The sequence below is a fragment of the Cebidichthys violaceus genome, unplaced genomic scaffold (genome assembly GCF_023349555.1).
Source record: "Cebidichthys violaceus isolate CVI_PGR_0920_01 unplaced genomic scaffold, fCebVio1.0.p SCAF_42, whole genome shotgun sequence".
In the NCBI taxonomy this organism is placed as follows: domain Eukaryota; kingdom Metazoa; phylum Chordata; class Actinopteri; order Perciformes; family Stichaeidae; genus Cebidichthys; species Cebidichthys violaceus.
Genome location: NW_027176617.1, coordinates 1,008,986 through 1,023,824, shown reverse-complemented (window position 1 = coordinate 1,023,824; position 14,839 = coordinate 1,008,986). Strand labels below are relative to the sequence as shown.

The 14,839-nt window shown below is 42.5% G+C and overlaps 2 protein-coding genes across 2 annotated transcripts; both read right to left on the bottom strand.

Moving 5' to 3' along the window:
- Positions 1–442: 442 nt before the first annotated feature.
- On the bottom strand, positions 443–8,910 carry rbm24a (RNA binding motif protein 24a). The gene is made up of 4 exons (XM_068728604.1): positions 8,464–8,910; positions 7,133–7,256; positions 6,711–6,765; positions 443–1,859 (listed from the first exon to the last, which is right to left on the bottom strand). Exons 1-4 carry the CDS (start codon positions 8,629–8,631, stop codon positions 1,508–1,510), a joined length of 699 nt encoding a protein of 232 aa, XP_068584705.1. The 5' UTR covers positions 8,632–8,910; the 3' UTR covers positions 443–1,507.
- A 1,720-nt stretch (positions 8,911–10,630) lies between these two features.
- On the bottom strand, positions 10,631–14,478 carry stmnd1 (stathmin domain containing 1). The gene is made up of 5 exons (XM_068728590.1): positions 14,196–14,478; positions 13,123–13,261; positions 12,896–13,035; positions 11,746–11,877; positions 10,631–11,612 (listed from the first exon to the last, which is right to left on the bottom strand). The coding sequence occupies exons 1-5, from the start codon at positions 14,259–14,261 to the stop codon at positions 11,181–11,183; spliced, it is 909 nt and encodes a 302-aa protein (XP_068584691.1). The 5' UTR covers positions 14,262–14,478; the 3' UTR covers positions 10,631–11,180.
- Between the last annotated feature and the right edge of the window lie 361 nt (positions 14,479–14,839).

Below are 14,839 nucleotides of genomic sequence, written 5' to 3'. Positions count from 1 at the left end.
GTAAAAATGTAAGGCACACAGACCAACATAACGTCAAACAGTCAAACCCCCATCCTCTCCACCCCACATGGTGATCTTGACAGACACGAGGCAGACCAGTTGTTGGGGTGGCTTTGGTGATAGTGTGTGTGTGTGTGTGTGTGTGTGAGTGTGTACCTGACACCAGACTACAGCAGCACAGAGGTGGAAGTGCTGACAGCTGCAGGGCTGCATGACTGGGGGGGTGGGGGTGGCTCTGCTGTGGGGCTCTGCGTTGGGTGGAGGGGTGTAAAGTTGGTTCCCAAATGGGCCCAGCCGGGGATTAAAATGTGACAGCTCAACAAACCAGCACAAGTGATGCGTTCTTTCCAGAGTGATCCGTCTGTGTGGTGCTGAAGCGGCTCTGTCCACCCCCACCAGCAGCTGCTCTCTCCCTCTTTCTTTCTCTTTTTCTTTCTCTCCATCCCAGAGCCAGAGAGAAACACAACTGTGCTGCCTTTGTCTTTGACTGCTATGTGTGCAACTCTGGATGCATGTGTCTGTGTACGTGTGAGTGAAACATGTGGAAAAGCGACTGATTTAGTGTTTCTCATTGTCTGGAGCCATTTTCAACCTCTCTCCTTTTGTCAGTGCGTTTGTTTTGTTTGCCAAGTCCCCCTTTAGTCCAAGAATCAAGTCAGAGTTGATGACATTTTCAGTTTTTTGTTGCTTTTCTTAGTTTTTTTTTATCTCCTGGTGATTTGTTTGCTTTGCATAGGTCAAGAGGTCGAGGCACAGAGTAAAAAAGGGACATTCAGCATCAGGAAGATGAAAGGTAGTTCTTCAAATATGTGTGACACGACGACTTACGACTTCCTGACAGAGGTCACATAGTAATAGCTAACACGTTGGAAACGGTTCCATTTCCCTGATTATCAGAAAAAAATGCACTTGAAAGGACAAAAAGAACAAGAAAAGCCCCCAATGTGTAATAATAACAATAATAAATATAAATGTTATGAGGGCATCAAATAACTGAAAACACTTGCGGAAAACCACAAGTGAAAAAAAAGAGAACAGTTTCCTAAACTAACATTAAAGACAGCAATAGGACTTAAAGGCTTAGTTAACACCTATACCAACCTCAGGGATTAGTTCCTGCTTTTCTTCTCTAGAAATAAGTACTCTACCACAATGATAATAGTAATGATAATAATAATAATAATAGTAATAACAACAACAATAATAGTAAATCACTTTTCATTATTTGTCCTGCGACTTTTTTTCATTTTCTTGTTTTTTGGTTGAAGCACAGCAAGTTGGAAAGTTACTGTAAAAAGTTTCCACCTCACCATCATCACTACCACCACCATCATCACCACCATCATCACCATCACCTTTTTAAAGCTACTCTGCCTCTAAGTCGCTGACACGCCCACCCTTAAAGCCACTCCCTCTTCCTTTTCCGTCGCTGCTCCTTCTCGTGACCAATCAGATGTGGCCGTGGGTGGGTCTCCTCTCTCTGCATGTCCAGTGGTTGCAGTGGCTGCTATTGCATGCGGTCGGCTTGCAGCTGCTGAGGCTGATACTGACCAAAGGCTGCGGCTGCAGCGGCAGCTGAGCCTGGGGCAGCTGCGGCTAACGGCTGCTGGACTGCGTAGCCATACCCGGCAGTAGCCATGTAGCCTGCAGCGGCAGGGGACGCGGCATACGGATACTGCTCATACGCAGCGGCGGCGGCAGCGCTGGCTGCAGCTGCAGAATACTGCGCGTAGGCAGCTCCGGTGTAGTCGATGTAGGGGGAGGAGGCAGTGGCGGGTGCAGCAGCTGTAGGTTGCATATGAGGGATGACCACACTAGGCTGAACGAAGGCCTGAGGGTACACATAGTGGGCCGGTAGGCTGTGAAACAAACACACATACGACAGGTTAGTTTGATTGAGCCAGTCTGTGAATAACAGCACCCACCCTAAAACCCAAACCCAACTCCATCACACTGCGGCCAAGCACCCGCCCACCACCCACTACTGAGCCCCAGTCCAATCCACCAGTCATGAACACCAAGGAAATGCCTGCTAGTAGGGATTAGAACAATATAGGGTTGCCAAAATAGAAATCTCTCTGTGAAAAGAAGACTGGAAGGTGAATAAAACTTTGAACACCCAGAGGTGCGAGGGCACTCAAATTGACAATGAAATCCCATTGTATTTGGAGGAGGTGACGCTGTTGTGGTCTTTATTGGATACAACATGGGAACAGGTTTCATATTTCTTGTTTTGGTCAGTTTTGAGTTTGTGGTTGTGGAGGCAGAACTACAAAGAGGGAGGTGAGATGAAAAGAAAAAGAAAGAAAAAGTTTGGGATCTGAAACCCGCAGCTGGTTTGTCCGGCACATGTGGATTTGGCTCTGGTGCTGTCCCCCTGCCTGCTGGAGGGCTAATGGGTGGGGAGGAGAGGGAGGCTTACAGTGCCGGGGGTGGGGGTGCGGACAGAGGAGATGAGCCCAGGGAGGCATTGTGAAAATGTCACTGCCACTTTGACAGCTGGACAGTTTTCAAAAAGGGATGCTGCTGGCCATTTCCCCCTCTGTGTCTGGACAAAGAGCCCGGGAGGCAGCAGGGGGAGCCGGGACTAGGCTTCGCACCCAGAGGGATGTTTCGATTAAATAAACAATTATGAACAATGAGCACATTCTGCCCTTCATGACATAGCCTTAACCCCCCCCCCCCCCCCCCCCCCCCCCCCCAGACTCTATAAGGTCTGGAAACTAAGTCGGACAACAATGTGAGGGAAGCTTTGAGAGTTTTACTAATGAAAAGTGAACCGTCAATTTTTTACTCTAGGTGCAATTCAAAATTCTGTCTTTGATGTCCTGAACAACAGCCCCCCCCCCCTCCACTTTACAGATAAAAGTAGAGTCATATTCAATCTCACTTTAATTCAAATAAATGAGAGGCATCAGGCTTGACAGAAACAATTTGATATTTGTAACAACAGCTATGTGACTGTAGTGGCTCAAAAATCTGTTGAGAGAAAATCAAGGATAATATAATCAGTCGAGTCTGCATAAATGCACATCAGGTGGTGAACGTTTTTGAGTCTGGATTGGGAAAAAAAAGAAAGGAGGTGCAGAAAATGTTAAAGGTTGAAAGGCAGGATCTATCGTGGCAACCCTATTGTGAGCACTCCATTATCCAATCCAATCCACATCTCAACCGAAAAAAAGTGGGCCAGGAGAAAAACAGGAAAAACAAAACAACAGCAAGGCGTCAGAGAGGAAGAAATATGTAAAAATAGTGCACCTTGACTAGACACTGGCACAGCACAATCACTCAACTGAAAAGACACAAAAAAGAAAAGGGAGGGAATTAACTGAAACTAAGTGGGTATGTAGAGGTTTGGTGTGGCCGTCAGTAAAGGCCAAAGGTCAGTGTTAAACACATACACAGGTTAGAACAATTTTTGAAGGCCAGAAACACAATGTCAGCATTGAAAAGATTAAAGTTTTTTTCTCCAGAGTTACTCTGATTCTCACTCGAAATCCTCAGAAACAGTATTTTATCATCATGTGACACTAAATCTCTCTTTTGAAACTAACACTAATGAGTGGTGAGGCAGGGTGAGGCAGGTTTCCAGGATGATTTTAGCGGACGTCATCTCTAAAACTCCCTCACAAAAGAGTGGAAAGACATTTCCTGTCTATCATCTGAAGTCAAAGTCAAATCACTGAATTATTTACCACCAGCAGACATCAGGAAACTACTCGTACTAGATGTGAATGACACACTAAAGGGGCCATTGTCGAATATGTAATAAAAAGCTAATATTAGCCAATTTGGTCAAACACCAGTACACACTGCAACTCTCATGTATACACATACTCTGTCACATGACACTGTCTGGGTATTCTCAACTAGTTATAATATGAGAACATTATACCTTAATTTATTCAAACAGTTATCTGTTATCTGTTCCACACAAATCAACTTAAACTGTGAGGATTACTGATAAGGTTCAAAGTACTGTGCATCTACGTTTTTATATTTTGTTTAACTAAGGACTACTGCAGTCGAGGCAATATGTATGTGACAATGGTAGGAATTGTATATGATTGACTGTAGAGGCTGCAGCTCAGAAAACTATTTTAACATTTTAAAAAAGGACTTCCAGTGGTATGAACCCATTTCCAGTGCTCAGATTCCCCTATATTAATGGGATGGTCGGGTAGACTAGCACACATACAGCATAAACAGAGGTTTTAGCCATGGGAAGCAAACCTCTGGCATCCAATGTGGTCCCTAACTAAAGAAACCAACCTCTTTTACATGGAGGTACTCATAAAATAAGGAAATCAAAAATACAGTGAGTGTATGGCTGTTTTGTGAAGCCATATTGCTAGCTATAGTGTGACAACTCTGTGTGTGTGTGTGTGTGTGTGTGTGTGTGTGTGTGTGTGTGTGTGTGTGTGTGTGTGTGTGTGTGTGTGAGTGTGTGCTTCTTTACAGGAATACAGTGTACAACCCAGTAGTCATTAAAGTTCAAGGCTAAATAAAGTCTCTTTGCCTTCGTGTGTACGGTCTGCTGAGGGCATCTAATGTTTGTGAGGTGTGTGTGAGTTTGTGTAATGAAAGTGTGAGAGGTTGGCAGTACACACCTGTCCTGCTTTGACAGAGTTGCTCATTGGACTTTTGATATTATGACTGGTGCACAGATTGTCCTGGTGTCCAGACTTGAGTCATAATCCACACATGGATTACTTGGATCAGACACCAAGACAGTTATGTAAAGGCAGAAAAAGTTTTCAATTTAAAATCCTGACATGAAGATGCTAAGTTTGAAACCTGTTCTCCGGCTGTTTAAGTGTCTGAGCAGTTTGAGGATGAGAGAGGGCGACTAGAAACAATTAGCTGTTATAGCTGTTAATTAGCGCCATATCTTCTTACAGTTCAGATCTCTTAGACACATTATATACCTTCACATTTGCCTGATTTGTATTGTGCCTGATTAGGAACATGATGGCCTTCACTTTCTCTATTTTATGAGAAGTACCTACTTGGTTTAACTTATGACATTGTGAAAGATAAACTGACAAATGGTTCTGGTTCAAATCAGACGGTTAAGGAATGTGCACATGGAAAGGCTGTACATTAATGTGGCCCCTAAAACACCCACTCTGGCCCTGTCTAAATGGCCCCTGCTCTGCTCTTACTTGACAGAGAGAGATGACCCCCCCCCCCCCCCCCCCCAACACACACACACACAACACAGAGCTTCATGCAACTGCAGCGTCAGCATTCGGGGCTTTGTGTGACACAATGGATGTGCTTGTTTTCCTTAACGAGAGAGACAGACAGAGAGGGCGAGAGAAAGAGAGAAAGAGAGAGAGAGAGAGAGAGAGAGAGAGAGAGAGAGAGAGAGAGAGAGAGAGAGAGAGAGAGAGAGAGGGAGTGAGAGAGAGACATTTGTTTGTGTCACACTGGAGACTTTGGGACTATGTGAGCGGACAAAGACACACACACAAACACAATAAGAGCATATACTCATATGTACCAATGCAACAAGACATGGACACACATGATTACACATATTGGTATGACAACAGCTTAATTGTTGCCATTCATTCATAAAGACATCCACTTTTGTGGTTGTGATGGTAAATGGTGCTATGTGACCTATGTAGTGTATGAGCAAAGACAAAGATATATGGAGACAGGAAGGAAGACGAGAGAGTTGACAGAGTGGACCAGCAGTAATATGGCAAAGAGAGACACTTTCATAGGGAATTTGTTGCTGCTACGCTGTGTTAATGTGAGAAACTGCGAGTAACACCAGGGGGATGCTATTAGCACACACAAGCAGTGATGGGTTTTGTTATTTTGGGGAAATCGTGTGAGAAATGGAAGTAAGGAGATGATTGAGAGACACACAGAAAAATTCACCACTCACTCCAACAAGACAGCCAGAAAACACATGAAACAGCACATCCTGTTAAACAAAACAGGTCAACCACAAGCTAAAGCAAAAATAAACAAATAAAAACAACAAAAACGTTGCTCTTCCTTGGCAAAGTTAACACGCGTCCACAAAATGTAAAAAGACACCCCAAAGATTCAATCAATCCAGCTTTTTTTTTGGTCATTAAAGTGAGAAAGCACACGATTTAGCTAACAACACCACTTCATAACCGCACACAAAGCTCTAAGTTCTATTCAAATAAAATAAAAAACAGGTCAAAACCCACATACATGCATCTATAATCACCATTTTGAGAGCTTGTTTGTGTGTGTTTGAGTCTACAGGTATTTCCCCTCTCTGATCTGTGATTATGTCACAAACCAGCACACTTAGCTTAACCGAGAGCGAGCCTGTCGGACCAGAGAAAGATAGATAACATTGAGTCAGGCTGAAAGTTTCCATCATTGTCCACTCAGCACGCACGCACGCACACACACACACACACACACACACCCACACACACACACACACACTTTTACAAACAGGCAAACCTAGAAAAGGCAGTTTGACTCGCTGTTTGTTTGGTGGACAGTGACAAATGAAAAAACTACATTCAACTTATTGTCCATCTCTTATTTTTGGGGAGGAAAAAAGGTAAAAGGATAAACAAAATAAAATCAGACTGATAGTATCAATTATCACACATTAAACTGAGAAAATAATGAAAACATAAATGATTCAATGCAATGTGTACATCCCAACATTCCTCTAAAATACATGTAGGCTTCTAAGTACTTACCCATAAGGCCTTTGGATGAACGCAGGGTGAATTTGGGGAACACCAAAGGTAAAGCCTGCAAAACAGAGGAAATAATGTTAAAAAATAAATAACAGTCCAGACAGCTTTCATAAAAAAAAAAAAAACCCTGAGGTGAAACTCAGGAAGGATCGACTTGATTTTCTTGTTTGCTGGTTTGCCAATAAAAACAACTCCACACTTTGTGATCCCAAACAAACACTGTGGAAACAAATACACTTGCTATGTTGATTAAACATGGTGTTTGAGTTATTAATCTTGAATGACTGTTCTTTAAGAAACACATCTGCACATGTCTAACTGCAAATTTTGGTAGTGAGCAAACACATTTCTGTGGCTTGATGAGGACATGAAATTGATATGTGTTTTTTGTATTCTTTTGATTCTGATTTGACCGTCTTTACCTGGCTGCATCACCCGAGGCTTGGCCCCCAGGTAAGCCAGGTTGACGTTGGCCTTCCTGCCGTCAATGATTGGGTTGGGGTCCTTACAGGCCCGGTCTGCAGCCGAGCGGTCCGCCATCGTCACCTGCCAGAGGAGTAAAAGCATGATAATGATGTGGATAACTGAAATTAGTGTGTTAGTCGTTTCCATTTCCTGCTGGTTGGCTTTAGAGCACATCGTTAAGATAAGGTGTGTATGTTAGTTGTCTGAGTCTATCTCTGCCCATGAGGCCATAATTAACAGCAACAAGTATTTGGCAGCACACACACATCCATCACTCTCATGTGTTGAAACTATCAGCAGTGAATGGAAACCAGTCTGAGAGGACTGACTGAACATGGCTCCCTTATCAATCCCATTACAGACTTTATTGCTCTTCTCAGTGCTTCACTAGCCGACATCTTTCTTCTTTTTGACACTCTTTTAACAATTGAGATATACCTCACTGACCCGGACGAAAGCATTTCCCACAAGAAAATACAGAAAAAGGGGACGAATAATGCATAACTATGGTGATACTACAACACTAAAGAGAGTATTTAAGTAAAGGTTGGAGTAAATACATATCAGTATTTACAGAGAAATGTGAGTTTCTACATACATAGATGGATATTTGTGCATATCAAGGGTGACTGTGCAACTTTATACCTTTACTGGTAATATGTGCCAAAGCTACTTCAAACATAGATGAAATAGTCTCTGAAACACCCAAATATAATTTGGTGTCTAGATCCCTCTTTAGTCAGCCCTGTTACATGTATAGTTAAGCAACTGGTCTACATGATTCACTAAAAAACACGTATTTTGAAACACACTGTCTGAGTAGAGCATTGGACTGCTGGTTGCTTTATGTCTGAAATGCGTTTTTGTCTGTCAGGCCCTTAGACAAGTGTGTGTAAAATACTTTCCTTTTAGATGATGAAACCAGTGTAACAGTGTCAGAAACCCACTCTGTAATATCAAGACATCACCGTGAGGTTTTTCTCACCAGAGCTGTCAGTTTGAGAGCAACTCACTTTCAAACGTGACAGGGAAGGCGCATACCAAAACGCAACAAGTCAGTGGGTGCAAGATTGCAACAGAAGACGAATTTAAGCAGTTACTTCTTATCAAAACACCAACACCCCATGACTGCAGTTAAAATAGTGTTAGTCATGATGTTGTGACATAAAGCAACAGCTGCGCACTTTAACAGAGACGCGTCATGGCAGGATTTTTTCCCACATGCGTAAAAGTTAGGTTTCAATTGTGTTTAAAACCGATAGCCATGTTGTGGCTAAGCAATACTTACGAATCCATAACCCCTAGACTTGCCGGTCTGTCTGTCGGTAATGACCACCGCTTCTTCAATCTCACCAAACACCTCAAAATATTTCCTGAGACTTGAATCCGTGGTGTGGTAGGGAAGACCCCCGACAAAAATCTTCGTATAGGTCGTGTCCTTCTGCGTGGTGTGCATCGTTAGTGCAAAATACAATAAATAGGAACAATTAAAAAAAGAATAGTGCAATGTCTCCTTATCAGTAATTCTTTGGAAGAAGAGAGAAAGAAAGAGTGATCAGCCGGCTCTGTAAGTTTTTCAGAAGAGAAAACGCAACAAAAACTCGACAAAAATGAAGTCTGGAGGTAGATTTATCTTCCGACCGTTAAGAGGAGAGTTATATGGAGCAGATTGTCCCACAGAGACCATCAGGTGTTTCCAGCTCTTCTTGGTAATTCTGCTGTCTAACTAAATAGGTTTGGGACCCATTCCTAAATGCGCTGCTTCTAACTCCACCCAACTTTCAGTCCATCACCGCGCCGCCCACCAGCGCGCACAAACAGCTGGCTGGGAAACCTGCAGCGTGAAACACTGGAGCTCCCTCACAAAAAAAGATCCTCCACTAGAATCACGTCCACAAGGGGCCCAAAAAAACCTTATTACACTGATATGTTGGGGACATAGAGAGGATCAGGGACTTTCAGGAAATGCATATGGGGAAATTAATCAAAATAGTGGATATTTGTGGGGTTTTTCGCTTCCTTCAACTTAGAAGTCTGCCTGTCTCTCCTTGCATGAATTATGTCTCCCAATAACACAGCTCGGGGACAGACACATCACAGCAGCAGTGAGCAGACAGACAGGTGCAGCTTTCAGGCTCAGCTGGAAGGATTCATCCTTCAAGATAGACAATCCACGTATTGGGGGTTGACAGAGTTTAGGCAGGTTTCTGAGCCCACGCAGACAGCCATATGTGCATATCTTCACTATGAGGTCATAATGTAATCGACTTAATGAACCATTAAATCAGGCAGCGCACATTGCACTGGGAGAGAATCAAGTCAGAGATCAATCAAGAGTCTCTGAACATTAATGATTAAAATCGGTTGTGAAGCTCGGACTCCTCTGGCTCGCTGCTGGATGGATCATCGGATAACTCACCCAGTAATGTGAGAGGGAACTCTGCTGTTAATCATTCATGGCAGCTCCGCTTCTGTGAGCGCGCTGTTTGGCCAACATACATCCAATGTAACCATGTAACGCGGTGAGTTGACACATTTTGCGCATCATTTTGCGTTAAATTTGTTTCGGAAAAAAATATGTTTATTGTTGAATCTTGTATTGCCGATATAAAAGGTCACGTGACTCAAGCCCACATGTGGACACTGACGAGCAATCACCTGTATAGACTCTATGTGTTTTGACATTGTCTGCTGATAAATGTTTGGCTGATTAATTATCTCCACTTGTGGGCTGATAACGGAAACCTCAACCAAAATCTGTATTGTTAAACAAACAAGTATAACTGTCACATCTTTCTGACGGTAAATCGCCGCCGCAGGACTCCACACCATAGAGAAATGCAACTCGATAAAGCGTCTCTGTTCTCTCACTATTTTATTCATGCAGCCGCACGCGCTTTAAAGTCCGAGTGGAGTCCTGAAAAAAAAGGGGACCACTATCGAGTTTCCCAGGCTCAACAATGGGGATCCGGTCAGGTTGCGTCCAATTGTTGTTTTCTGTTCATGTGCAGCATGCTGACGAGTCAGAATCCTACAATAACAGGCTGTGAGCCCATTGAAGGCTTTAATGATACTTAATTTCCAATAATCTTCAGAAACACTCCGTGTCACATGTGTAGTAATTATGTGTCCGCAATAATCCCCAGAAACATTCTTTATAATCTTATAGCTGTCCCCCATTTTTTTTTAAAAGCAAGACAAAGGCTGCAGAGCTGGAGAACAGAAACTGTAACTTTGTGCTTGTTGTCCATTTGGCTACAAAGGTCAGAAGTCACTGAAACAGCTGAATACCCACAGCTCAGTCAGGTCATACTCAACACCCCTCAACCTCTCTGAAAAATGTATATAAAAGTTAAAATGGTTAATGTGCAACTTTCATTAAGTTTTAGACACACACATTCATAAACATTGAATAGATGAAACTTTATTGATCTATAACAACTTCACCTTACACATCTTTAAGCACATGTTGCCAAAACCTCCGACTAATAATTAATTTTATAGATGAGGTACATGATTACAGGGAGCTGTGATACAACTCTAACCCACTGAAACAGCGCCATCTTGTGTCCAACAAAACAGGTACAACCTTCACATGCAAAAAAGAGAGTCAACAGTATCATATTTTACAATGGAATGTAAAACTGAAATCTCATTTAAATTTATTTTGTACGTTGGCAAGAAGTCTTATTTCATATTTATTAAAGCCTTCCCTGAGGTAAATTATATTACTTTGGAAAGAAAACCCTGATATTCCTTTGTGGTTATTTCTGAGCTACAATGCACTTCCCTGCAGTAGAGGTAGGGCTTTTTCATGAAAACACAAACAATACACATCCACTTTAGCTTAGTTTTCTTTCTTAATTTCTTCTAATACGATATACTGTGTATCTTTCTTTTGACGAGTTTCAACCTTTCGTCTGTGCAAAAGGAATCATTTTTGGCTCTCTCTCCTCTCTCTTTTATCTCTCTTAGTGCAGATTCATGGCTCATTTTTGTAATTAATTAAAACATCTCCTGATTGTCCTCTGCATGTTGAAAGCTAGAATCGCTCTCCAGCTCCTGAGAGGCTGTGAGGAGATATTTCTCCTTGAGCTCCTCCACTTGGGTCTCCTCACCTTTCCTGTCACCATCCTCACTAACCCTCTCTGCACTTTCTCCTCCCTTCACTCTCCTCCCTTCTCTCTTGTCTGTTTTACCCATTCCCTCTCTGTCGTCTCCGTCAGCCTCTCTCACCCACTCTCCGCCCTCGGCCTCCTCGCGTGTTATCTGGCTGTGGGGCCGTGGATTGAGTGGGTTGGGGGTGGGAGGTAACTGTAGCGGCTCCACAGGAGTGAGGGCCGTGTCCTGGTCCTCCTCTGTGTTGGAGGTGGGAGCGGGGCCCCGAACATGGGCCGACTTGATCCTCAAACGCATCTTGAGTTTGTCTTCCCTTAACTGGGAGACAATGGAGGGAGCAAATTAGTGTGAGGGAGACAAAACAAAGAGATAAACTGTGAGAGAACGAGCACAGGTACTTGATGAAAAACACACACACACACACACACACACACACACACACACACACTACCATGGGTCTCTCCTCAGCAAGTTGTATCTTCTCCTCAATGTCTTCTATGCTGGGGACACTTTGCACCTTCTTGGCCGTCAGGGACTCCAGTCTGGCGGGCGGCTTTCGCCTGACCACCTCCCTGCCATCCAGCTGACACACACACACACACACACACACACACACACACACACACACACACACACACACACACAGAGAGCAGGGGGAGACAGAGAAAAAACAATCTTAATATACAGGTGAAGGAATGTACTTCCACTTGAACTGACTGACCTCACCTACCAGTGTGAAAGATAATTTGGCAACTCAAATAATCAACATCCTGAATGAAAATCCACTTAATGACTTTGTTATAATCATTCTAATATATTCTTAGGAGCGCATTGTTAGGGCAGCAATAAGTGTTGTGGACATGTTGGCATGTCTTAGCAGGATAAGCACAGGTGTAGTTAATATCGTTATATCAGCTGCAAGATGTGCTCGTACAGGGCCCTGATTTTGTGCATGCTGGCTTACTGGAATGGCCTGTTGGAACATTTAAACTCTCACTGGGACACTTGATTGAACTGAGCCATCATTAACATCGTTAAATTAGTTTTTCTTACTATGAAATGTCAAACTGTCCGTTGTGAAAAAGCTCTGTAGGGTGATCAGGCTGTACCAAGACTAGCCACCCCTTTAACCCACCATTGATTAGCTTTCGTAGTTTGTTGTTGTTTGAGAACCAACTATTTGTCATTCATACATTTAAATCTTAGTAGACAATGGGCAATGAGCTTTATATTTGTTAATATATAGTAAGACTGGGTGGTTACATCAGATCAGGAGCAACTTGAAACAATTTTGTGTTAACTGAGACAATTGCGACAAAATTGAATATCACAATATTCTTGAAAGAAAAACCTTGATATCAATAGTTTTATGGCAGATGACTGTGGGTGCTTTTGAAGTATACTGTATGTACACACATAACTAACACTAAAGTAGAGGCATCCTTTTTTCTTTATGCTCAGATAGAACAGTTAGATCTGCTCACAGAAACGTAATGCAGCTTTTAAGACCATGTACAAGAACTTTGTATAATATCTCCGTATTGATATTGTTAAGTTAGATTCAGCTGTAGAAGGATGACCATTGTGCACCAGGTACTCACCATGATGCTATCGGCCTCTCCAGCCATGCTGCTCCTCTCTCTGGTCTGTCCCACTGGTATGATGCCTTGGTTCAGCAGCTCCTCCAGGATCTCACTGGACTTTGGTCGCTCCTGCAATATACTCGCCTGCTGTAGCATTCCTGACAGGCAAAATAAAAACACTTAAGGTTTTTGCTCTTGGTATTTCTCTACAGAGGGACACGATGCGTTTTATTCAGCTCACTCACCATCTTGTGGAGGGAGTTTTGTGGGCACCGCTCCAGGCAGCACAGGGATGTCTCTGTTGTCCATCACCACGCCGCTGTCTGTGGTGCCCTTTGACACGGCCGAGTCTCCACGACCATCCACTTTACTTCCCGCTTCATCCTGACAGCACAGAGACACAGTATGAAATGCAGAACAATCCCCGGCCCCATTCTGTACAATATCACAGACATGATGTTGTTATGGTGGCATCTGTGTGTTTACGCATTGTCATGAACACAGTAGCTCGGGAACAATAATGATACACAGCAGATAGCACCAACATACCACATCAATATGATGCTATTGATACAGATTAAACTACCCAAAAGTATAAGAAAGTCATTAAAATATTTGGACCATTTTGCGTGTAATATTTCAGTACTTTTAATTAAGTGGCATTTTGAACGTACATAAACATGTTTCAATAAAGGTGCAAATTCAGAGGTGCAACAGAAATATGTAGATAATTAATGGATAGATAAAAAAAAAATATTAAGGTACTGTGTTTTTTAATAGATTACGGTTTAAGGTTTTAAAGGGTATACCTTAAAATATATGCATTACAAATATAATAATATATTGCTAAACATAAATGAATCAATTAAATTATCCTCTTAAAAATGTTTAATTATATAATATATGATTATAAGGTACAACAATTAAGGTACTCGATTTTATAGTGTCCGCACAATGAGCACTTTTACTTGTGATACCTTAAGTACATTTTGCTCATAATATGCAGGAGTTTTACTTTATTTTTTTAGTTTTTTATTTGCTACTTTCACTTTGGTAAAGTACTCATGAAAGGACCTGATTCGTCCGCCATTTTTTTAACACTTGACAATATTTTGTCCTCTCGGGTCACAAAATTGACCGACACTCAGATTTCGGCGTAACACCTACAACGGTCCTTCACGTCAACATCAAGTACTAACTGTATCTGACTGTAATACGTTTCTCAGACACAGTTGACGATGCAGCACTTTGAAATAAGTAACACGCCACAGTTTTAACTAAGTGAACTTAAAGTCGCGGTTAGTGAGATGGAGCCTACCTCGTCTCCTTTCTCTTCCGGTCTCAACGGTCGGACCGCGGTGTTTGAGGAGCTGCAGCATCCCATATTCACCTCAAAGCGACGATGTCCATAAAAGACATAAATGTCAGTTTTAATTACAGCTCGGTGCGTTTTGTCTCCGTGTATTGACCCGTGTAGCCTCGCATTCCTTCACACACACACACACACACACACACACACACACACACACACACACACACACACACACACACACACACACACACACACACACACACACACACACACACACACACACACACACACACTCCATGGACCCGGTGCGTTGCTAAGTGGCCGTTGCTACAATAAATCTGACCCTGTTTAAAGAGGTGACACCCAGGAGCAAGACTACAAAACACCGTCTCCTGTAGATTTTGATTTCCCAGCATAAATGCATATTCAAAGCATTTTACACAGGTGGTGGTGAAAAAACATTTATTAATTGGAGCTATTTCCTGAAAGTACTCAAATCTAAATATATTGAAAACTTCTGGAATCACTGTGATTTTGAAAGGCCTAAAAAAATGACAAAGAGTATCTTTTTGCATCGACCTAAATGTTTACATTATTTTGTTTCATTTTGCAACACCACATGGAAAAAGGACCACAGGGGTGCAGTAATG

Bases quoted from the DNA above. Each gene is read 5' to 3' on its own strand.
- rbm24a (XM_068728604.1), bottom strand. From the start codon at position 8,631: ATGCACACCACGCAGAAGGACACGACCTATACGAAGATTTTTGTCGGG. The intron at 7,257-8,463 runs GTAAGTATTGCT...CTCCTCTGGCAG, and splicing joins AGTCTAGGGGTTATGGATTC to GTGACGATGGCGGACCGCTC. The intron at 1,860-6,710 runs GTAAGTACTTAG...TTTGTTTCACAG, and splicing joins TTCATCCAAAGGCCTTATGG to CCTACCGGCCCACTATGTGT.
- stmnd1 (XM_068728590.1), bottom strand. From the start codon at position 14,261: ATGGGATGCTGCAGCTCCTCAAACACCGCGGTCCGACCGTTGAGACCG. The intron at 13,262-14,195 runs GTAGGCTCCATC...CTGTGCTGTCAG, and splicing joins CGGAAGAGAAAGGAGACGAG to GATGAAGCGGGAAGTAAAGT. The intron at 13,036-13,122 runs GTGAGTGAGCTG...TTTGCCTGTCAG, and splicing joins AAAACTCCCTCCACAAGATG to GAATGCTACAGCAGGCGAGT.